This window comes from Manis javanica, chromosome X, assembly GCF_040802235.1.
Source record: "Manis javanica isolate MJ-LG chromosome X, MJ_LKY, whole genome shotgun sequence".
Lineage (NCBI taxonomy): Eukaryota > Metazoa > Chordata > Mammalia > Pholidota > Manidae > Manis > Manis javanica.
This window is the reverse complement of record NC_133174.1, coordinates 55,726,691-55,752,072: the sequence shown is the minus strand read 5'-3', so window position 1 is coordinate 55,752,072 and position 25,382 is coordinate 55,726,691. Positions and strand designations below refer to the sequence as shown.

At 37.4% G+C, this 25,382-nt stretch overlaps 1 protein-coding gene across 16 annotated transcripts in view; it reads left to right on the top strand.

Annotated features, from left to right (window-relative positions):
- Positions 1-25,382, top strand: part of OPHN1 (oligophrenin 1) — a 665,513-nt gene that overhangs the window by 28,521 nt on the left and 611,610 nt on the right. Inside the window, exon 2 of one of the 16 annotated variants that reach the window (XM_073227841.1) lies at positions 24,147-24,225. The exons of the other annotated variants lie outside the window; for them this stretch is intronic. Coding sequence (XP_073083942.1) covers positions 24,207-24,225 — 19 coding nt within the window. The 5' untranslated portion in view covers positions 24,147-24,206. The remainder of the gene's footprint in view (positions 1-24,146; positions 24,226-25,382) is intronic. 16 annotated transcript variants of the gene reach the window in all.

Sequence of the window (25,382 nt, the reverse complement as noted above, 5' to 3'; positions counted from 1 at the left end):
ACTACTCACTCCAAAGGACAGACTAATGAGACAAAATAAGTAAAGAGGCAGAGGCACTGAACAACATATTAGAACAGATGGACCTAATGGACATTTACTGCACACTCCATCCAAAAGCAACAAAATACACATTATTCTCAAGTGTACGTGGAACATTTTCAAGAACAGATCATATACTAGGCCGCAAAAAGAGCCTTAGTAAATTCAAAAAGAGTGAAATTGTACCAACCAGCTTCTCAGATCACAACGGTATGAAACTAGAAATAAATTACACAAAGAAAATGAAAAACCCACAGGCATATGGAGCTTTAATAACATGCTCCTTAATAATCAGTGCTTCAATGACCAAATAAAAGCAGATCAAGCAATACATGGAGACAAATGACAACAGTAATTCAACACTGAAAAATCTGTGGGACGCAGTGAAGGTTGTGTTAAGAGGGAAATATTGCAATACAGGCTTACCTCAGGAAAGGAGAACAATCCCAAATGAACAGTCTAAACTCACAATTAACAAAACCAGAAAAGAACAACAAACGAGGCCCAAAGTCAGTAGAAGGAGGGACATAATAAAGATTAGAGCAGAAATAAATAAAATCGAGAATAAAAAAGTAGAAAGAATCAATGAAACCAGGAGCTGGTTCTTCAACAAAATACTCAAAATAGATAAACCCTAGCCAGACTTATCAAGAAAAGAAGACAGTTTACACACATAAACAGAATCGGAAATGAGAAAGGAAAATCACAACGGACACCACAGAAATACATAGAATTATGAGAGAATACTATGAAAAATTATGTGCTAACAAACTGGATAACCTAGTAGAAATGGACAGGTTTCTTGAAGAATGTAACCTTCCAAGGGTAACCCAGGAAGTAATGGAAAATCTGAACAGACCAGTTACCAGCAAGGAAATTGAAATGGTAATCAAAACACTACCTGATAACAAAACTACCTAAGAACTACCTAAAAATGCCTGAAACAGATGGTTCACTGCTGAATTTTATCATTTAGTGGAGACCTAATACCCATCCTCCTTAAAGTTTTCCCCAAAGTAGAAGAGGAGGGAATACTCCCAAACTCATTCTACGAGGCCAATATCACTCTAGTACCAAAACCAGGCAAAGACACCACAAAAAAAGAAAATTACAGACCAATATCCCTGATGAACATAGATGCAAAAATACTCAACAAAATATTAGCTAACTGAATTCAAAAATAAACCAAAAAGATCATCCATCATGATCAAGTAGGATTCATCCCACGGATGAAGGATGGTACAACATTCAAAAATCCATCAACATCATCCACATCAACAAAAAGGACAAAAACCACATGATCATCTCATAGATGCTGAAAAAGCATTCGACAAAATTCAACATCAATTCATGATAAAAACTCTCAACAAAATGGGTATAGAGGGCAAGTAGCTCAACATAATAAAGGCCATATATGACAAACCCAAAGCCAACATACTTAACAGCGAGAAGCTGAAAGCTTTTCCTCTAAGGTCGGGAACAAGACAAGGATGCCCACTCTCCCCACTTTTATTCAACATAGTTCTGGAGGTCATAGCTATGGCAATCAGACAGCACAAAGAAATTAAAGGCATCCAGATTGGCTAGGAAGAAGTCAAACTATTACTGTTTGTAGATGACATGATATTGTACATAAAAATGCCTAAAGAATCCACTCCAAAACTACTAGATCTAATATCTGAATTTAGCAAGTTGTCAGATACAAAATTAATACACAGAAATCTGTTGCATTCCTATGCACTAACAATGAACTAGCAGAAAGAGAAATCAGGAAAACAATTCCATTCACATTTGCATCAGAAAGAATAAAATACCTAGGAATAAACCTAATCAAGGAAGTGAAAGACCTAAACCCTGAAAACTACAAGACACTCATGAGAGAAATTAAAGAAGATACCAGTAAATGGAAACACATCCCGTGCTCATGGATAGGCAGAATTAATATTGTCAAAATGGCCATCCTGCCTAAAGGAATCTACAGATTCAATGCAATCCTTATGAAAATACCAATAGCATTCTTCAACAAACTAGATCAAGTAGTTCTAAAATTCATATGGAGCCACAAAAGACCCTTAATAGCCAAAGCAATCCTTAGAAGGAAGAATAAAGCAGGCGGGATTATGCTCCCTGACTTCAAGCTCTACTACAAGGCCACAGTAATCAAGATCATTTGGTACTGGCACAAGAACAGACCCATAGACCAATGGAACAGACTAGAGAGCCCAGATATAAACCCAAGCATATATGGTCAATTAAGATACGATAAAGGAGCCATGGATGTACAATGGGGAAATGACAGCCTCTTCAACAGCTGGTGTTGGTTATAACTGGACAGATATATCCAGAAGAATGAAAATGGATTATTGTGCAACCCGATATACAAAAGTAAACTCAAAATGGATCAAAGACCTGAATATTTGTCATGAATTCATAGAACTCTTAGAAAAAAACATAGGCAAAAATCTCTTGGACAGAAACATGAGCAACTTCTTGAACATATCTCCCTGGGCAAGGGAAACAAACGCAAAAATGAGTAAGTGGGACTAAATCAATGTAAAAAGCTTCTGGACAGCAATTCCAGATGGAATTTACTCCAGGAATGCAAAGTTAGTTTAACATCTGAAAATCAGTCAATGTAATAATGTAATACATGAAATAATTAGAATAAGGGAAAAGCCCATATCATTATCTTAGTAGAGGCAGATATTTTTAAAAGTCTGCTACTTTATTTTGCTAGAAACACTGAACAAGCTGTGTTTATTAGGTTAGTGTTTAACTAAGGCTGTGGGAGAGGATTGGGATGTATTGTGAGTTTTAATGGGTAATGGATTTCTTTTAAGGGTCTTGAAAATTTTCTAAAGTTAGATTGTGATGTTAGTTGCACAGTGCTGTGAATATACCAAAAGTCTATTGTACATTTTAATGGGTAAGTTTTATGGTATGTGAATTATGTTTCAAAGCCATTAAAAAAAGATTGTGGTTAGAGAAATAGAGGTCCTTGGCTTACATACCTCAGTCTTCCTTTGGCTCTTCTTATGGAGCAATAGAAGTGGAAAGTTGTTTAAAAAGCTTTATATCCTGTCTGTTGAGTTTATGTCTAGGGAAAAGAAAGCCAAGAGAGAGAGCTGACTTCTGCAGGGACTTCAGGCTAGAGTCCAAACTGGAACCCGAGTCATATTTCCCGGTTGCTCATTCCAAGGCTCTTTCTGCACTGCACTCTAAAGCAGGTACCTTGCTTTAAAACTGTCTGGATGTTCTTTATTGGAGCTGGGCTACTTTTATTGGAAATGACCCAGTTGGCAGTGAAAAAATGCTGGTGGAAAGTTTTTTCATTCTCTCTCTGCCACCATCATGGCTGGGATCAGGTGGTTTCCCTGTTGAGCAATCTAGCCCCAATTTAATTAGGGTCTGGTTGTATTTCCTTTGTCATAGAAGAACAGCTATACATTTTGGTGGTGTGACACCTTTCCTCCTTGTTTCCTCCCCAGAAGCTTACACCAGCTGATTGGGCAGTTCCAGAGGCCACCCCCTTCTCTTTTCGTGTTTGTTGATTATGGCAAAATGCAGCTGCTCTTTATGTAGCAGATAATGTATATTAGGAAATGTATAGGGATGTAGGAAAAGGTGACAAAGTCCTTCCCCCATATTATTTTTAACCTAAGGCAGCATGGAATTTCTCACAAGTGGCAAGCAGCATAGTACCATACTAGGAACTTCATGACAGTTCTTTGCAAAAGGTTTTCATTAAGGATGTCCCAGATCAGAAGGCCCACACTTCAGCTTCCAACCCTCTTTCCAGAGCTAGGCTGTTGTGGAAAAGCCTTTTCCTGTTATTGGAAAAATATGTATTATGCATGTGTCAGTTGACAGCTGCATGAATTCATCCTAAATTCGTTGGGAAGGGAAAGGAGGCCATCGAAGTGTTTGATAGCTGCCTCTTACAACTATTGTGTGGAGTAGAAAAAAAGGGAAAGAGAGTTGTAAAGAGAATGTCCCTACCACCATTACCACCATGCTGAAGTTCTCTTGCTCTTGACATGGGAAATACTGATATCTCTCCATATTTGGTTTATTTGGAGAGGTTTGTCTTCTAGAACCCATGCCCAGTATTTCTGGGTTTATGGGAATGTTTATTCTGTTATGGTACTAAATGGGAAAGTGGTGGGTACCAATGTGCTAGTTGGGTAAGAGCTCAATCAGGGACTATATGGTTTCACTAGCAGAATGGAAGGGGAGGGAAAGCTGGGACTTCTTAACATTTTGTTTGCTTTTCTTTGTGAAAAGCCAAATCTCTTTAACTATTCCCTTTTATTTTTGATTATTGGTCAGTTTCTTGCTGGCAATGGACTCATAGAGTTCTAATGGCCCTTACAAGAACATTTCATTTAATTCTTTCATGTTTTAGATGACGAAAGAAACCTAAAAGGGGGTATTACTTGTTCAATGTTATAGAGCCAGTTAATCATATTCCATACCGGAACCCAATAATCAGTCCTACTCCTGAGCTCTGGGCAGTGTCACTGTGCCTTACAAACTAATCTCTACTTTTCACCAACCTCTTTTTGCTGAGCCTGTGATTTTTTTTTTTTTCAGAATCATTTCCAGCTAGTGAAAGAAAAGAATTGTTTTCTCTTTACTGCCTCTTGTCAAGAATGCACTTCCAGTGTTGGCTTAAAGGCAGTGGAGCATTTCACAGACCTGCGGGAATGGAATGGGGATGGTTCAGGGAGTATGAAGTTAATATTGTACTTTCTCTAGTTGACCCTTGCCTTGTGGGAGCTTGATGAAATAGATGATCAAGAGACAAACCTTCTATAATAGAAGCCCCCTGCCTCAGATATGTGGAATTTAGGGAATCCAATTATGAATGAGGAAGAAGTAACTAATAAAAGTTGGATTGGGTTTTAAGTATGGTAATGTTTGTGCTGGACAACAGCAGGCCTGGGATCTGTGAATGTGATTTCACTCTGGCTGACTGATTACCTGGATGTGAGTTAAGTACAGATATGGGTACAGAGTAATAATTGTAAAGCTCTTTATAGTATATACAAGACACTGCTGCATACATTATACAATGATTTGGGAAGGAAGGTGTTATTACCTCCATTTTATAGATGAGGAAACTAAGGCTTAGACAGCATAAGTACTTCCACACTGCTGCTTAGTAGTACAGCTAAGACTTAGATTTTTTGAGTGTTCTTTCCACTGTTCCATATTACTTTTATTCCTTTTAGTGATGAAAGAGAATATAATTGCTGTTCAGAGGAAAGTAGAAGTAAGAGGAAGAGATATGGGACTTTCTGTAGAGAAATGGGAACAACTACCAGTACACAGTGTCCACAGGAAGTGGCCAGTGGGAAAGGTTTGAAAGCTGGAAAACAGCAGTAAAGAAGTGGGTAGCTGATAGGGCTGATAGACCAGAGCTTATGGTAGACTTTCAGGCATCATCAACCAACTGTGTGCTATTCTGTGAAGGCCACTATGGAGACGACAGTCTAGACCTACGTAGAGATCTTTAAAGGAGAATGCTCTGAGGACAATAGAGGTAGTTAAAAAGAACTGGGGAAGCTTTATATTTGTGGTGGGGGAGTGGATGACTGTCTGCCTTTTTCATTACATCTTTAGGATGGAAAATAAACTTAAAAATTAGTTAACAAGGAAGAAAAATAGGGGCATCACTTAGTAGACCTTTTTTTCTTGAGAGGGCATCTCTCATATTTATTGATCAAATGGTTATTAACAACAACAAAATTCTGTATAGGGGACTCAATGCACAATCATTAATCAACCCCAAGCCCTAACTCTCAACAGTCTCCAATCTTCTGAAGCATAACGAACAAGTTCTTACATGGTGAATAAGTTCTTACATGGTGAACAAGTTCTTACATGGCAAATAAGTTTTTACATGGTGAACAGTGCAAGGGCATTCATTTCACAGAAATTGTTCAGTTTTGATCACGCATCATGAACTAAAACAAGTCAGATATGATTATTCATTTGATTTTTATACTTGATTTATATGTGAACCCCACATTTGTCCCTTATTTTTTTTAAATAAAATGCTGAAGTGGTAGGTAGATGCAAGATAAAGATAGAAAGCATAATTTAGTGCTGTAAGAGGGCAAATGTAGATGAGTGAAATCATTTGGTATTTGTCTTTCTCCACTTGGCTTATTTCACTGAGCATAATACCCTCTAGCTCCATCCATGTTGTTGCAGATGGTAGGATTTGTTTTCTTCTTATGGCTGTATAATATTCCATTGTGTATATATACCACATCTTTATCCATTCATCTACTGATGGACACTTAGGTTGCTTCCATTTCTTGGCTATGTAAATAGTGCTGTGATAAACATAGGGGTGCATCTATCTTTTTCAAACTGGAGTGCTGCATTCTTAGGGTAAATTCCTAGAAGTGGAATTCCTGGGTCAAATGAGAAGTCTATTTTGAGCAATTTGAGGAACCCCCATACTGCTTTCCACAATGGTTGAACTAATTTACATTCCCACCAGCAGTGTAGGAGGGTTCCCCTTTCTCCACAACCTCGCCAACATTTGTTGTTGTTTGTCTTTTGGATGGTAGCCATCCTTACTGGTGTGAGGTGATATCTCATTGTGGTTTTAATTTGCATTTCTCTGATAACTAGCGATGTGGAGCATCTTTTCATGTGTCTGTTGGCCATCTGAATTTCTTCTTTGGAGAACTGTCTGTTCAGTTCCTCTGCCCATTTTATAATTGGATTATTTGCTTTTTGTTTGTTGAGGTATGTGACCTCTTTATATATTTTGGATGTCAAGCCTTTATCGAATCTGTCATTTACGAATATATTCTCCCATACTGTAGGGTACCTTTTTGTTCTCTTGGTGTTGTCCTTTGCTGTACAGAAGCTTTTCAGTTTGATATAGTCTCACTTGTTCATTTTTGCTTTTGTTTCCCTTGCCTGGGGAGATATGTTCATGAAGAAGTTGCTCATGTTTATGTCCAAGAGATTTTTGCCTATGTTTTTTTCTAAGAGTTTTATGGTTTCATGACTTACATTCTGGTCTTTGATCCATTTCTAATTTACTTTTGTGTATGAGGTTAGACATTGGTCTGATTTCACTCTCTTACATGTGTCTGTCCAGTTTTACCAGCACCATCTGTTGAAGAGACTGCCATTTCCCCATTGTATGGCCATGGCTCCTTTATCGAATATTAATTGACCATATATGTTTGGGTTAATGTCTAGAGTCTCTATTCTGTTCCACTTGTCTGTGGCTCTGTTCTTGTGCCAGTACCAAATTGTCTTGATTATTGTGGCTTTCTAGTACAGCTGAAAGTTGGGGAGTGAGATCCCCCCCACTTTATTATTATTTCTCAGGATTGCTTTGGCTATTTGGGGTCTTTGGTGTGTCCATATGAATTTTTGAACTATTTGTTCCAGTTCGTTGAAGAATGTTGTTGGTAATTTGATAGAGATTGCATCAAATCTATATATTGCTTTGGGCAGGATGGCCATTTTGACTATATTAATTCTTCCTAGCCAAGATCATGGGAGGAGTTTCCATTTGTTAGTGTCCTCTTTAATTTCTCTTAAGAGTGTCTTATAGTTTTCCAGGTACAGTTCTTTCACTTCTTTGGTTAGGTTTATTCCTAGGGTTTTATTTTTTTGATGCAACCGTGAATGGAATTGTTTTCCTTATATCTCTTTCTATTGGTTTATTGTTAGTGTATAGGAAAGCCACAGCTTTCTGTGTGTTAATTTTGTTTCCTGCAACTTTACTGTATTCCGATATCAGGTCTAGTAGTTTTGGAGTGGAGTCTTTGGGGTTTTTTATGTACAATATTATGTCATCTGCTTATAGTGACAGTTTACCTTCTTCTTTACCAATCTAGATTCCCTGTATTTCTTTGTTTTGTCTAATTGCCATGGCTAGGACCTCCAGTACTATGTTAAATAACAGTGGGGAGAGTGGGCATCCTTGTCTTGTTCCCGATCTCAGAGGAAAAGCTTTCAGCTTCTCGCTGTTCAGTATGAATTTAGCTGTGGGTTTATCATATATGGCCTTTATTATGTTGAGGTACTTACCCTCTGTACCCATTTTGTTGAGAGTTTTTATCATGAATGGATGTTGAATTTTGTCTAATGCTTTTTCAGCATCTATGGAGATGATCATGTGGTTTTTGTCCTTTTTGATGTGGTGGATGATGTTGATGGATTTTCGAATGTTGTACCATCCTTACATCCCTTGGATGAATCCCACTTGGTTGTGGTGTATGATCCTTTTGATATATTTTTGAATTCGGTTTGCTAATATTTTATTAAGTATTTTTGCATCTACATTCATCAGGGATATTGGTCTGTAATTTTCTTATTTGGTGGGTTCTTTACCTGGTTTTGGTATTAGGGTGATGTTGGCTTCATAGAATGAGTTTGGGAGTATTCCTTCCTCCTTTATTTTTTGGAAAACTTTAAGGAGAATGGGTATTATGTCTTTTCTGTATGTCTCATAAAATTCCAAGGTAAACCTGTCTGGCCTGGGGTTTTTGTTCTTGGGTATTCTTTTGATTACCGCTTCAATTTCTTTGCTCATAATTGGTTTGTTTAACTTTTCTGTTTCTTTCTGGGTCCATCTTGGAAGGTTGTATTTTTCTAGGAAGTTGTCCATTTCTTCTGGGTTTTCCAGCTTGTTAGCATATAGGTTTTCATAGTAGTCTTTAAGAATTCTTTGTATTTCTGTGGAGTCTGTTGTGATTTTTCCATTCTCATTCCTGATTTTGTTGATGTGTGTTGATTCACTTTTTCTCTTAATAAGTTTGGCCTGAGGCTTATTTATTTTGTTTATTTTCTCAAAGAACCAGGAATTGGTTTCAGTGATTTTTTCTATTGTTTTATTCTCCTCAATTTTGTATATTTCTTCTCTGATCTTTATTATGTCCCTCCTTCTGCTGACTTTAGGCCTCATTCATTCTTCTTTTTCCAGTTTTGATAATTGTGATGTTAGACTATTCATTTGGGATTGTTCTTCTTTCTTTAAGTATGCCTGGATTGCTATATACTTTCCTCTTAAGACTGCTTTCGCTGCGTTCCACAGACGTTGGGGCTTTGTGTTGTTTTTGTCATTTGTTTTCATATATTCCTTGATCTCTATTTTAATTTGTTCGTAGATCCATTGATTATTTAGGAGCATGTTGTTAACCCTCCATGTGTTTGTGAACCTTTTTTTTTTCTTGGTACAATTTATTTCTAGTTTTATACCTTTGTCGTCTGAAAAGTTGGCTGGTAGGATTTCAATCTTTTGGAATTTACTGAGGCTCTTTTTGTGGCCTAGTATATGGTGTATTCTGGAGAATATTCCATGTGCACTTGAGAAGAATGTGTATTCTGTTGCTTTTGGATATAGAGTTCTATAGATGTCTATTAGGTCCATCTGTTCTAGTCTGTTGTTCAGTGCCTCCGTGCCCTTACTTATTTTCTGTCCGGTGGATCTATCCTTTGGGGTGAGTGGCGTGTTGAAGTCTCCTAAAATGAATGCGTTGCATTCTGTTTCCTCCTTTATTTCTGTTAGTATTTGTTTCCCATATGCTGGTGCTCCTGTGTTGTGTGCATATATATTTATAATGGTTATATCCTCTTGTTGGACTGAGCCCTTTATGATTATGTAATGTCCTTCTTTATCTCTTGTTACTTTCTTTGTTTTGAAGTCTATTTTGTTTAATACTAGTACTGCAACACCTGCTTTCTTCTCCCTTTTGTTTACATGAAATATCTTTTTCCATCCCTTGACTTTTAGTCTGTACATGTCTTTGGTTTTGAGGTGAGTTTCTTGTAAGCAACATATAGATGGTCTTGCATTTTTATCCATTCTATTACTCTGTGTCTTTTGATTGGTGCATTCAGTCCATTTACATTTAGAGTGACTATTGAAAGATATGTACTTATTGCCATTGCAGGCTTTAGATTCGTGGTTACCAAAGGTTCAAGGTTAGCTTCTTTAGTATCTTACTGCCTAACTTAGCTTGCTTATTGAGCTGTTATATACACTGTCTGGAAATTCTTTTCTTCTCTCTTCTTATTCCTCCTCCTCCATTCTTTATATGTTGGTTGTTTTATTCTGTGCTCTTTCGTGTTTCCTTTAACTGCTTTTTGTGGGTAGTTGATTTTATTTTTTGTCTTTAGTTAGTGTTTGGTTGCTCTGCTTTCTTTGGTGTGAATGTATTTTCTCTGGTGACATGTGTTTAGTCTTAGGAATTCTCCTGTCTAGAACAGTCCCTCTAAATTACCCTGTAGAGGTGCTTTGCTTGTCTGGGAATTGTTCAATTCCTCCTTTATATTTAAGTCATAATCGTGCTGGCTACAGTATTCTTGGTTCATGGTCCTTCTGTGTCATTGCATTAAATATATCAGGCCATTCTCTTTTGGCCTCTAAGATTTCTGTTGAGAAGTCTGATGATAGCCTGATGGGTTTTCCTTTGTAGGTGACCTATTTCCTCTCTCTAGCTGCCTTTAAAACTCTATCTTTGTCCTTGATCTTTGCCATTTTAATTATTATGTGTCTTGGTGTTGTCCTCCTTGGGTCTCTTCTGTTTGGAGTTCTGTATACTTCTGTGGTCTGATCTATTATTTCCTCCCCCAGTTTTGGGAAGTTTTCAGCAATTATTTCTTCAAAGACACTTTATATCCCTTTTTCTCTCTCTTCTTCTTCTGGTACCTCTATGATGCCTATATTGTTCCTTTTGGTTTGGTCACACAGTTCTCTTAATATTATTTCATTCCTGCAGATCCTTTTATCTCCCTCTGCGTCAACTTCTATACATACCTGTTCTCTGGTTTCTGTTCCATCAATGGCCTCTTGCATCTTATCCATTCTGCTTATCAATCCTTCCAGAGATTTTTTCACTTCTGTAATCTCCCTCTGGATGTCATCCCTTAGCTCTTTTATATTTCTCTGCTGCTCTGTCAGCATGTTTATCATTTTTTTTTTAATTCTTTTTCAGGAAGACTGGTTAAGTCTATCTCCTTCTCAGGGGTTGACTCTGTGATCTTGGTCGGCCTCAAATTCTGCCGTTTCATGGCAATAGAGATAGTTTGTGGAGCTGGCACAAGTGATGGCTGGGAGAATGTCCCTTCTTATTGGTTTGTGACCTTCCTCTCCTGGGAGAACAGCGACCTCTAGCTACTTGTGCTGGGCAGCTGCACGCAGACTGGGCTTTTGATTCTTGCCCGGCCTCTGTGGAGTTTAGCTTTGCAGTTGCAGTGGGTGTGGCCTGCCTCAGGCTGCTGCTCTGATACGGCAGATCAGTGTTGGAGGGGAAACGGCCAGGAGGCTGTTTATCTCCATGAGGGTCCTCCGAGGTGCACTACTGCCCAAGGGGTTAGGGTGCCCTGAGTTCCCCGGGGTTGCCAGCTGCTGGGCTAAGTGTCCTGGGATGCTTGTGTCCAGTTGTGAGGTCCCTGTCCCTTTACGTCTTTCAAAAAAGCACTCGCTTTTCTCTGTCCCCAGGGTGCCGGCTGCAGGGACCCGCTCACAGGTCTTACTGTCCTGTTTCCCTAGTTTCCAGCAACCCATGCATCCACTGTGTCTGTCCTCTGGTGTGGATGGCTAGGGTTGGCTATTTAGCAGTCCTGGACTCCCTCACCCTCCCCGCTCTGACTCCTCTCCTCCCGCCTGGAGTGCTCGGGTCATGCCGGGCCGCGGCTTTTATCTTACCCCCTTCGTGAGGCGCTGGGTTCTTGCAGGTGTGGATGTAGTCTCGCTGTTGTCCTGTGTCCTCTGGTCTCTCTTTTAGGAAGAGTTGTCTTTGTTGTATTTTCGAAAATATATGTGGTTTTGGGAGGAGATATCTGCTGCTCTGCTCACGCCACCGTCTTGGCTTCACCCCCTGTAGACCTGTTTTTTTTTTCTAGATGTTTCACAGGTGGTACAGACATGATTTAGCCCATGTTATCTGTGAACATGGAGTTTTGGTGTGAATATATATTTTGTTCGAATTCAGTTTCATTGTTAGCTGGAATTGTGTGTTTGTATTGGTACCATACTTATTAATGTTTCATAAACATAGTTAAAGTATAACATCTTAGTCTTTCTCACTTCACCAAACAGTTGGATCTGTGATTTCAATTTGATCTTTACAACAACCCTACAAGCTAATCGAGCAAGATAGTGTTAGTGTTCCCTTTATACAGGTGAAGTAACTGATCATGGTCTCCCAGTTTCACAGACAACACAATTGAAATTTAGAGAAGTTAAGTGATTTGCTCAGAGTTAGTCAGCTAGTATGTGGCAAATTTGGATTCAAACCCAGATCTTCTCACTCATGAGGGCTGAAAATTTTCTGCTATATTCTGATGTATTCTCTGTACAGCAGGGTCAGTGCTTATGCCTTACATGATGGGTTTGGGAGGTCTCTGTCTCTGGGATTTCCTATTTTATCCCTTGCCATGGTAGGTCCCAATTCTCCCAGATGTCTTTCCCAGCTGTGGCCTGGCTTTGCACTCAGCCTTCTACTGCTCCTTGAGCCTGTCCTCCTCTAACAACATTTCCTTATGTAGCCCACTCTCTGTAAAACACTGTCATTCACTTTCTTCAGTCTTGCTTGTCAGCTGCCATCTCCTTCTTTCTCCAGACCCAAGGAAGCCCTCTCAGAGACCTTGCCCAACTGTACCTTTTTTATGCCTAGCCTTCTGTCCTTGCTCTGATGATTTACCTGCCACCCTCCAAAATGTGACTTAAGGTCTTTTGGACCCCCTCATGCCATGTGTTAGGCAGCCCCTGTTCAAAGGAGCTCATAAATATAGGTGTGCCATGGACATATTTGAGACCAATCTTTTTGCCTCTCTCTGACCCCTGTGCCTTTATTCAGCTTCTGCTCCCCTGGCAATATGGGGAAATCAGGTATTATATAGATTTCTCTTGAAGCAGGCAGCTTTGCCCTACCCAGTGTTGGCATTATTACCAAAGTTCTTGCAGCTGTTTTGTCACGTCTAACAAGTCCAGCAGGATTTGGCTGCTTGAAGCATTGAACCAGCCACTTGGCAAGGAGGCACTTGCTTGGCAAGTCTTCTGTCAAGGGAGAATTATTTACTTTCTGTAGTGGTCTCACCCTCAAGGAGTTAGTAGTCTCCTTTGGGACTGGCTTTCCTAAAGTGTAGCCCTCCAAGGGCTTCTGGGTGACCTGAAGGCTGCTGGCCAATTGTGACTTTGATGTTTCTTATGAGATACTGTCTGGTTTTCTGCACTAGGCAAGAGTTAATAACATGCTGCTTGATAAACAACATGTGTCATCTCATTGGCACACTTGAGAAGGTAGCCTCTCTATTGGACCAGAAAAGATTTTTATTTCCTAATGGTGACAAGTAGAAGTACGTAGAATGTGTACTTACACACATAGTTTACTTTGAAGTGTTTTGTTGTCCCCTACTTTGAGAATAAATGGCCTTGCCCCTTCACCCTTTGCTCCTCAGGAGTCTTGGGCAGAAGGGAGAGGGGATAAGGAATAGTAATTTGATTTCTCAATGAAGTTTAGTTCGGTTTGCACTAAAGCAGGGGTCAACATACTGTGGCCCCTGGGTCAAATCCTGCCCATCACCTGTTTTTGTAAATAATGTCTGGTTTTTTAAATAACATTTTATCAGATATAGTCACACCTACTTGTTTACATACTGTCTAAAGTTGCTTTTGTGCTAAAATGGCAGAGTTGGGTAGTTTCAACAGAAACAGTTGGGCCCTCAAAGAGTAAAACAGACTGTAACTTTAATTGGTTATTGTTGGGTAGGGCAGGAAATTTAATTCCTCGAATGTTTCTTGGACCTTCTTTCTGTCCAGCTTTGTGTAGAGAGGTATGCAAGGAAATGGTTTTGGAACTAGTTTACTTCCTCATACATAATGAACTTAGAACCCCTATGGTGATACTAGGTGTTTTCCTATTGAATGGGTAAAGTCTCCATCATCAGTCATGTTTCCTCATTGCCTGTCCCATGGGCTGACACAATCTCACCTCTGGTCTCAAGAAGCTATCATCCAAGGAGTTCCACTTTCCCCAATGACCAGTTAGAAACACATTGCTTCTACAGTGCAGAAACAATTTACCCTTTTTGATTGTCTTTTCGTATTTGGTGAATGACCCCTATTTCCTCTTTCCCATTATCAGTAGTCCTTAGGATCTTCTACAAAGCGCCTGAATAGTTTCTATGTGATCACTGATCTTGAATTTTAAACTGGTATATTAAGTCCTAAGGTGTATAGTACGACTAAATAACCCATAGAAGTGATCATGGCTCTGCTGGAAGGGAAACTCATGATCTCTGATGTATTATTTGTCATAAGATAACAGGAGTCTTTTTCTCTTCTTGGCAGATTTGGGAACTTATGGTTCATTAAAGGGGCCAGACAGGTGTTCCCTTTATAGTTAATAATGATGTAATGATACACCAGGTAGTGAAGGTGGTAGGACCAGAACCACAAAAGTTACAGCAGGGCATGTTCCTTAGTCAGGCTTTCTCCAACTGCTCAGATAATATTTCACTGAGGTCTAAAGAAATGAAATGCTATGAACAGGAGTACCTCTCAGCTTCCCTTGTTCTTATTTATTCCTTGTGATTGATTGGTATGAATTTGGTATTTATATATGATTTAATAGACATTTTTGAAGTGTAGTAGTTACAAGATGCCATTTAATGTTATTTGTGGTGCATTTAGTAAAATGGAGCATTTTGGCCTCCAAAACCTGGTTTTAGAGAGTAATCACAGGTTTTCCTATGTAAGTAGGGCAAAGAGAATTAGAGTTACAGTGTTGAAAGGGGTCTGGAAGGTCATGCAATCAACTTCTCGGTTTCCCAGCCATCTAAATCAGCTAAGTTGATGAGAGCTAAGGGGTTGGAATTAGGTTATTGCCTTGGGGATGTTTTCTTCCTTTTTTTGTTTTTGGTTTATTTTTAATTGAAGTATGGTTGATATATATCATTTTCAAGTATATAACAGTGTTTCTAAAGTTATATACTTTATTAAATCCTCACCCCAACTAGTGTAGTTAGTATCTGTCAATATTGTTCTGTAATGCCTTGGGGATGTTTTCTATCATTAACTTCTGTCCTCTTGGGAGCATTAGAAACTGGTTTGTTAGGGAAAGTATAACTTTTGGATCCCAGGGCTTTAATTAATTCTTCTATTTTTTTTAAGTCTTATGTAAAGGGCACTTGAGACTAGGGTAGTTTAAAATATAGTCTTGTTTGAAGTTATGTTACTGGGCTTAGGTTTCAGCATATTCTCTATCTAGGAAATAGAGTTCATCAGCAAGGAATGGCATGGTGAGGTTTAGCGCACAATGGCATGACGTGGGAATGAAGGCACACAGACCTGGCTTTGAGTTCCATATCTGCCATTGACTAGTTGGGTGGCATTTGGCAAGTTACTAGCCTCTTAAAGTCTCAGTTTCTGCGACTTTTATAAATAGGGACAGTAATATCAACCTTGGTCATTGAGTGTATTAATGAAATAACATTTAAAAGTAATATGCCCTTAATAAATGTTAATCTCTGCTGTCCAAATATATTTTTAGAAAACATATTTATGGCATTGCTTATACCATAAATAAACTCAAATTGTGGTAATTGACAGCTTGTTTGGAGTTGGGATGTGGGTCAATCCTTGAGAATTCCAGAAGAAATTTTACAAAGAGGAGACCAAAGGAATGTGAGTCACATTGCTTTCTGTCACACAGCCCTGCAGACACTCCAATGAGTAAAGTTGGGACTGATCAGAAAGCCTCTGGGATGGCATATAAAAGCAATTTCACTCATGAAGAAGGTATCCATGTGCCTGGTATTGGGCCCTTTTTCTATAATGGTCATTTGAGAAGGATAAGCATTGCTATTTGTAGTGTCCTTGAGTGTGATGTTATATATTCATTTTGGTTCTACTGACACTACTGAAAAAGGGAGCACTCTTTAGGTCTGGTCAGGTCTGGTCAGGTCTGGTCAAAGCACCTAAAATAGTGTCTGGCCCTCAGTATTCTCTATTTCATTTGAATGAATAATGAGATCCTATTTTACAGCAGATAGATTGAGACACAGAACAGTTAAGTGGCTTGTCCAAGGATTAACACAGAGAGACTGTGTCCAGAATGGGCCCTGGTTTCTTTTGTTTAAATTGTAGTGGCCTGTGGGGGTAGGGGTCCCGGGCTGCTCACACTTGCTCTGTCTGTGGGTCCACCAGCCCTGCTGGCCTGATGCTGTGCCCCTCTGGCACACACGGGGAGCCAGGTGCCCACGTCACCGCCAGAGATATGCACGCCCAGGCCTCGGCCCTTGGTTTCTTAACATAAATTTTTCCCTTCTCCGCCTCTTTCCTCATTCTCCATGCATATTGTGCAGTGTGATGTAAAGAGAGTCTCTTCCCTTTTACCAGCTGGTGATTTGCTTCTACCTCAATTAGAAGAATAGGTTAAAAATGCAATGATAGTGCCATATGGCAATTAAAAGTGCAAGGTTGTATCTAGGATTCCATAGTTGTTGAAATGCAACAAATAGGGAGGATCCTTTTTTTGTCTGTTTCATTAGAGGTGAGGTTGAACAAAGGGGCCTGGTTGGGGATGTGGGGAAGGATGAGTGGTCATGGCATGGATTTTGAAAGCATGTGGTATTGGCTTATAAGTAACAGTGATGTGTAGGTGTGGGTGTAGAGGGTATGTCCCTTCTACAGTCCTGGATCCTTGAATCTGCTTTCTTTTCCCAAGGGCGAGGCATTGATTAATTAAAGCCTGCTATTCTGATAGACAAAGCCCCAGGGAAGGGCTAATGTACATTAACGGAGCTGTGTGTAGAAATCCTCTCCCTGAATGTATAGACATCTTGTCTCTAGAAAGCTGGCTTCTTTTTGAACTTCTCATTATGCCTTAGCTGTTACAGACATAATTTAGAAACCCCAGACGAAATACATAAACAGTGTCTAATACACAATGTGACTACACCAGTTGGAAGGGAATGATTGCACATTTGATGGCAGACTCTCTGTCTTGCTTGTCCTGTCTCTGCTTGCTGTCTGGCTTCGAGTCACTGCAGCAGGTCTTTATGATTGCAGGGAGTCTTGGCTGAGGTGGGAATGGGACCCAGGAATTCTGAGTACTGATACAACATCTGGACTACCTTCAGAATGCTTCTGGAACTTGCATGAATGAAGAAATGCTTTAAGAGATTAATAGTGGACAAGAAAACAAACACTTCCACATGAAGATCTAGCCTTAACTTGCTTAGTTACTTTCTTCCCCTTTCAGGTCCCAAGTGCACAGCTGAGATGGGCTTAGTATCTTTCTGTTTTAGACAAGTTCTGCTTGGTTTTAGACAAGTTCTTTGGTTTATAAAGTTGCCTGCCTTCTCATTCTTAACCTTCCTTACAGGCTCTGGAAAGAGGTATATTTAATAGAGTCTGATAAATAATTTTAAATTTATTTTTAATTGTGGTAAAATATATATACCAAAATTTGCCATCATAGCCATTTTTAAGTGTGCAGTTCAGTGGTATTAAATGCATTCACATTGTTGTGCAAACATTCATCCACCTCTAGAACTCTTTTCATCTTGCAAAACTGAAATTCTGTACCTATTAAGTAATAATTCCCTCTTCACCCCTCTTTTTAGCCTCTGGCAGGTACCTTTTTACTTTCTGTCTGTGGATTTGACTACTCTTGGGATCTCATATAAGTGGAAATATACGATATTTGTGATTTTGTGATTGGCTTATTTCACTTAGCATAAGTCCTCAAGGTTTATCTGTTGTGTAACATGTATCAGAATTTCCTTTGCTTTTAAGAATAATATTCCCTTGTGTACATATACCACATTTTGTTTATTCATTCATCAGTTTATGGACATTTAGATTGTTACCACCTTTTAGAAAATTATTTTTCATTGAAGCATAATTGACATATAACATTGTATTACTTTCAGGTGTACATGTTTTGATATTTTATAATTCTGAAATGATCACCACAGTCAGTGAAGATACCATCTGTACCATACAATTACAATTTTTTTTTCTTTTTTCTCCTTATGATGAGGAATTTAAAAATTTACTCTTAGTAAGTTTCAAATATACAATATAGTATTATCAATTATAATCATCATGCTATATATCACATACCCATGATTTATTTCTTTTATAACTAGAAATTTGTGCCTTTTCATTCCCTTCACCCAATGCACCTAACCCCCAACCCCCTCCCCTCTGGTAAATCACTATTTTGTTCTCTGTATCTATGAGTTTGCTTTTTGTGTATTTTGTTTTTTAGATTGCACATCTAAGTGAGATCATACAGTATTTGTCTTTCTCTGACTTACTTCACTTAACATCATACCCTCAAGGCTCATTCATGTTGTTGCAGATGGCAAGATTTCATTCTTTTTTATGGCTGAATGATATTCCATATCATGTATGTGTGTATCTCATAAATTCTTTATCCATTCATCCATAAAGGGGCACTTATGATGTTTCCGTATCTTGGTTATTATAAATAATGCTGCCATGAACATGGGGGTACATATATGTTTTTGAGTTAGTGTTTTTGTTTTCTTCAGATAAACACCCAGAATGGAATTGCTGGATCATATGATAGTTCTATTTTTAATTTTTAAAATTGGAATATAGTTTATATATAATATTGTACTGGTTTCAAATGTACAACATAGTGATTTGATTTTTATATACATTACTATACGTTCACTATAGTAAGTGTAGTTACTCCCTATTACCATACCAAGATATTACAATATTATTGGTTGCATTCTTTATACTGTACTTCCATTCCTGTGACTAATTTATTTTATTTTATTTTATTTATTTTTTATTAAAGTATCATTGATATACAATCTTATGAAGGTTTTACTAATTTACTTTATAATTTGAAGTTTGTACCTCTTCATTCCCTTCATCCCTTTCACCCATCCTCCCAATCCTTTCCCCTCTGGTAACCAAGAGTCTGTTGTCTATTTTAAATTTTTGAGAAACTTTTATACCATTTTTCATAGTGGCTTTACCAATTTACATTCCCACCAACAGTGCACAGGTATTCCACTTTGTCCATATCCTCACCAATGCTGTTTTTTTCTTTTTGATACTAGCCATTCTAACAAGGTGTGAGGTGATATCTCATTGTTTTTTGACTTCCATTTTCTTGAAGATTAGTGATTAACAAAACTTTTTAGTTTGATGCAGTCTCATTTGCTTATTTTTGTTTTGTTGACAGATAAAAAAAAGCTATTGCAAAGACTGATGTCAAGGAGCTTACTGCCTGTGTTTTCTCCTAGGAGTTTTACGATTTCAGTTGATACATTCAAGTCTTTAATCCATTTTGAGTTAAATTTTGTGGATGGTGTAAGATAGTCTCATTTAATTCTTCTACATGTTGCTATCCACTGTTCCCAACTCCATTTATTGAATAGGCTTTCATGTTCCAATTTTATATTCTTGGCTCCTTTGTTGTAATTAATAGACCACATATGCATGGGTTTAGTTTTCAGCTCTTTATTCTGTTCCATTGATCTATGTCTCTGTTTTTATGCCAATACCATACTGTTTTGATTACTTTAGCTTTGCAATATAATTTAAAATCAGGAAGAAAGATACCTCCAGCTTTGTTCTCACTCAAGATTGCTTTGGCTATTTGGGGTCTGTTATGGTTCCATACTAACACATAATGTTAATGTACCATACAATTATAATTTTTTTTTCATTTTGTTAATGTGATATATTACATTGATTGATATGCAGATGTTGAACCAACTTTGCATCCCTGGAATAAATTCCACTCCATGACGTATGATCTTTTTAATGTATTGTTGGATTTGGTTTGATAATATTTTGTTGAGGATTTTTGTTTCTGTGTTCATCAGGAATATTGGCCTGTAATTTTCTTTTTTTTGTGGTTTATTTCTCTGGTTTTGGATTAGGATAATGCTGGCCTTGTAAAATGAGTTTGGAAGTGTTCCCTCCTCTTCAGTTTTTTGGAGGAATCTGAGAAGGATTGGTATGAATTCTTTGAATGTTTGGTGGATTTTGCCAATGAAGCTGTGTGGACATGGATGTCTGTTTATTGATTCAATCTCTCTACTAATAATTGGGCTATTTAGATTTTCTATTTTTTTATGATTTAGTCTTGGAAAGTTGTTTTTTAGGAGTCTGTTTCTTTTAGGATGTCTACTTTTTTAGTGTATGATTTCACACAGTATTCTCTTATAAGCCTTTATATTTCTGAGGTATCAATTGTAACATCTCTTCATTTCTTATTTTATTTGAACTCGTTCTCTTTTTTCTTAGTGACTGTAGTTAAAGTTTTGTCAATTTTGTTTATCTTTTCCAGTAACCAGCTCTTATTTCATTGATCTTTCCTATTGCCCTTTTAGTTTCTATTTCATTTATTTCCATTCTGATCTTTATTTCCTTTTTTCTACTAACTTTGAGCTTTGTTTTATCTTCTTCTAGTTCCTTGAGATGTAAAGTTAAATTGTTTATTTGAGATTTTTCTTGGTCTTGAGGTAAATATGTATCACCATGAACTTCCATCTTAGAATGCTTTTGCTATATCTCATAAATATATCATGTAATATTTCCATTTACCTTTGTCTCAAAGTTTTTTATTCTCTTAGATTTCTTTGCACATTGGTTGTGCACTTGCATGTTGACTAACCTCCACATATTTGGAAATTTTCCAATTTTCTTGTAATTGTTTTCTAGTTTCATACCACTGTGGTCAGAATAGACACTTGATGTGATTTCAGTCTTCTAAAATTTATTAAGACTTTTCTGTGGTCTACCGTATGATCTATCCTGGAGAATGTTCAGTGTGCACTTGAGAAGAATGGGTATTCTGCTGCTTTTGTGTGGAATGTCTGTATGTATCTATTAAGTCCATATGGTCTAAAGTAGTGAGTGTTTAAGGCTGATGTTTCCTTATTGACTTTCTGTCTGGATGATCTCTCCATTGATGTAAATGAGGTATTAAAGTTCCCTAATATTATTGTATTGCTGTCTATTTCTCCCTGTAGATGTGTAGTATTGACTTTATATATTTAAGTATTCCTATGTTGGGTATATAAATATTTGCAAATATTATATCCTCTTGTTGGATTGACCCCTTTAGCATTATGTAAGGCCCTTCTTTATATTTTATTATAGTCTTTGTTTTGTATCAAACAAAAGTTTGATGTAAGTATAGAGATCCTAGTTTTCTTTCTTTTGGTTTACATTTGAGTGGAATATCTTTTTCCACCCTTTCACTTTCAATCTGTGTGTCCTCTTCTGACCTGAGTCTCTTCTGGGATGCCTATAGATGGGTTTTATTCTTCTTACTCATTTAGCCACTCTGCATCTTTGATTGGAGTATTTGGTCCATTTATATTAAAGTAATTATTTATATGTATGCATTTATTGCCATCGTGTTAATGGTTTTCTGGCTGTTTTTTGTTCCTCTCTGTTATCTTCTTTTCTTGCTGCCTTTGTTTGAGGTTTAATGACTTTCTTTAGTAGGTGCTTAGATTCCTTTCTCATTATCTTTCATGTATCTACTATAGATTTTTGTTTTGTGGTTACCATGAGGCTAACATATACTAGCCTATATTTATAGCAGTCTATTTTAAGTTGATAACAATTTAAGTGTGACTCCATTATGAAACTATACATGTTTACTCCCCTACCCCCACATTTTATGTTTTGAGGTCACATTTTAAGTATTTTTATCTTTTGTATCCTTTAACTAATTATTGTAATTATTTTTACTATTTTTTTCCTTTAACCTTTATATTAGCTTAATCAGTTATAAGTCCACTATATTTACTATATATTTACCTAATCAGGGAGATTTATACTTTCATTTATTTACTTGTTACCAATTAGTGCACCGTATTTTCAGTTTAATGAAGTCCGTTTAACATTTCTTATAAGGCAGGTTTAGTGGTGATGCACTTCTTTAGCTTGTTTCCACGTTTTGCCTATTGTGAATGATGTTTCTGTGAACACTTGTATACAAATACCTCTTTGACACTCTGCTTTCAGTTCTTTTGTTTATATACCTTCAAGTGGAATTGCAGGATCACATGGAAATTCATTTTTAATTTTTTGAGTAACCTGATAAATTATTTTCAAATTTTCTTCAGGATCCGTGATATTTACATGAACTGACATAAGAGCTTTAGATATACCACTGTGATTCAGACCCATCCTTCACTTAGCCAGGGGTTTTGTTTTGGTTAGTGACATTAAGAGATAGCTTATGGGAGGAGTAACATCACTTCTTAGAGAGATTAGCTACTAAAAAAATCCAAATTTCTCTATGTCTTGATCCCATTTTTTAATAAATTCCTCTTAAACCTTGTTATAATTCTGACTCACATAACTGGGGGTAAAGTGTTCCCTAAATCTACCACATGAAAATATGACTCTTTAATTTGTCCTTATACCAATTCTTTGAAACTTCAAGAAGATCTCTAAATTTTGTTTTGTCCTAGACTTGGTTAAAAAACATGTATTAACATCCCTTTACCTTGTGTGACTCTACAGATTTCTATTTTCAGCTGCCAATCCTCATCTTTTCAGACAAAAAGAATAGCAATTTTCTATTAGTGCCTTATTTTAAAACACATCAATTGCTTGGCTAGTTTTCTGTCCTCTTTCTATATCATCTCTCACATGACATTCTGAACATTGACCTCAGCATTCTAGGGCATTGCTAAAGCTTAGGGAAGAGATTTTTACCTTCAAGGTTTATAATTCCCTGATTGGTAACAATCAGCATTTTCAGGGCTTATATTTTTTGGAAACAGTACACAACTCTTCCCCTCTAGGGTTGTAGTTGATAAAATGTTCTTCAGGTATACTGTATGTACAGAGATGCACTTTATTTTTTAGAGCTTCACTTTCGTTATATGTGAAAAAAGTTCAGGAACACCTGCCTTGTTCATCCTAGAAGATTATTCTGAGAATCAAGTGAGATCACAGAAGTTAAAGGATGCCTTTTTGTTCTATTGATGGTGTCCTTTGCTGTACAGAAGCTTTTCAGCTTGATATAGTTCCACTTGTTCCAGTGTGTTCTTAAGAATCAGTGTGGTCCAGCAGCATAAGCACTGGTCTTGGATTCCTAGAACTAAGGTTCAAGTCCCAAATCTTTGCTAATCATATCTTAGGTACACTTTATTTTTTAGAGCTTCACTTTCGTTATATGTGAAAAAAGTTCAGGAACACCTGCCTTGTTCATCCCAGAAGATTATTCTGAGAATCAAGTGAGATCACAGAAGTTAAAGTATTTTCTTATTAAATGCTGTATGTAGGAAATGTTGACTGACACTTAAAGGCTATAGGGTGTATCAAATAATTTTGCTTTCCTGCCTTAATGTCTTCTTAATTATAAGCATGTGGACCAGTTGCTAATTAAAATAAAAAATTTAACATGCAAAACATTGCTCTCATTGCCTCATTACAGTAAAAACACTCCTCATTTGAAGGTCGGTATTCTAATCTCAACATCCAGAAAACTGGTTGTCTAGAGGTTGGCCAAAAAAGGTCTCAGATAGCTCAAGTGGTTTTCACTGAATACTTTATTCTACTTCATAAGGACATGGTTTCCTGTCTCTCAGGAATATAGAAGCAGAAAACTAAGGATGTAGAGATGTAGTGGAAAAGAGTCTAGAAACAGAACTTTGAAATGGAAAATAAGTGATAGTTGAATTGAATTGATTTAGGGAGGAAATTGAAAATAGCTGAAAAACATTTATAAAGTGTATAAAGCGTTGTGTTTTGGACCCATTTTGTGTAGGGGTCAATAGTTCTACATACCTGAACATTCATTGAGTATATGACAACCCCAGATTGATAATGTCATAATGATGAGTTTGAGCTATTCAAAATCATTTAAAAGGTATGAAAATGTTAGCTTTCCAATAAAATGGTTAAAATAAATTCTCATTGCTTAAAGAAATAAGCTTTATTTGAATTGAAAATTAACTTTCTCTGATGGTTTATTACCTGATAATGCTGAATAAATAAGACACTGCTGTATTAATATTTTATTGACCATTATATTATAAAAGTATTTTTATTTCTTCCAGTTGGATAATTTAGTATTTTTATACCTAATTTGTAGGGAGAAGATTTGACAAGGTACTGTTTTGCCACATTTGTGGTATCATTTGGAGAGGAACAGATGATTCTTATCTCTTTTGGTATGTTACCAAGCTCTATAAATTATATAGGGCTTTCCTATAGGCATTATCCATTCTACTCCCGAGTGATCCATTGAGGTGTAACATATTGTTACTACCATTTTATGGATGGGAACAGTGAGGCTTAAGATAGGATCATTGCAATCTATTCATATAAGTGGTAGAATACTGGATTTATATTTTGTGTGTTGACTCTAAAGCTTTTGTTTTTTCTAAGTCTTAAATGTGGGTACCATCATTACACTTTGCATTTTAGACCAATTCTGGAAAACAGGTAGGGTTTATAGGCATCACTTCCCTCATTTTAACAAGAGAGGAAATTGAACTGAAAGATGTCAAGTCACTTTCCCGAGAGTCATATGATGACTAGAACCAAGATCTATTAATTCCTGGACCATCAACTATTTCTTTTTTGTATCATTAATCTACAATTACATGAGGAACATTATGTTTACTTGACTCCCCCCTTCACCAAGTACCCCCCACAAGCCCCATTACAGTCACTGTCCATCAGTGTAGCAAGATACTGTAGAATCATTACTTGTCCTTTCTGCATTGCACAGTGCTCCCCCTGCCCCCACCCCACTACACACATGCTAATCATAATGCTCCCCTTCTTCTACCTCCCTTGTCTCTCCCTTCCCACTCATCCTCCCCAGTCCCTTTCCCCTTGGTAATTGTCACTCCATTCTTGGTCTGTGATTCTGCTGCTGTTTGGCTCCTTCAGCTTTTTCCCTGTTCTTATACTCCACATATGAGTGAAATCATTTGGTACTTGTCTCTCTCTGCCTGGCTTATTTCACTGAGCATAATACCCTCTAGCTCCATCCATGTTGTTGCAAATGGTAGGATTTGTTTTCATATGGCTGAATAATATTCCATTCTGTATATGTACCACATCTTCTTTATCCATTCATCTACTGATGGACACTTAGGTTGCTTCCATTTCTTGGCTATTGTAAATAGTGCTGTGATAAACATAGGGGTGCATCTGTCTTTTTCGAACTGGGTTGCTGTATTCTTAGGGTAAATTCCTAGGAGTGGAATTCCTGGGTCAAATGGTCTTTCTATTTTGAGATTTTGAGGAACCTCCATACTGCTTTCCACAATGGTTGAACTAATCTGCATTCCCACCAGCAGTGTAGGAGGGAGGGTTC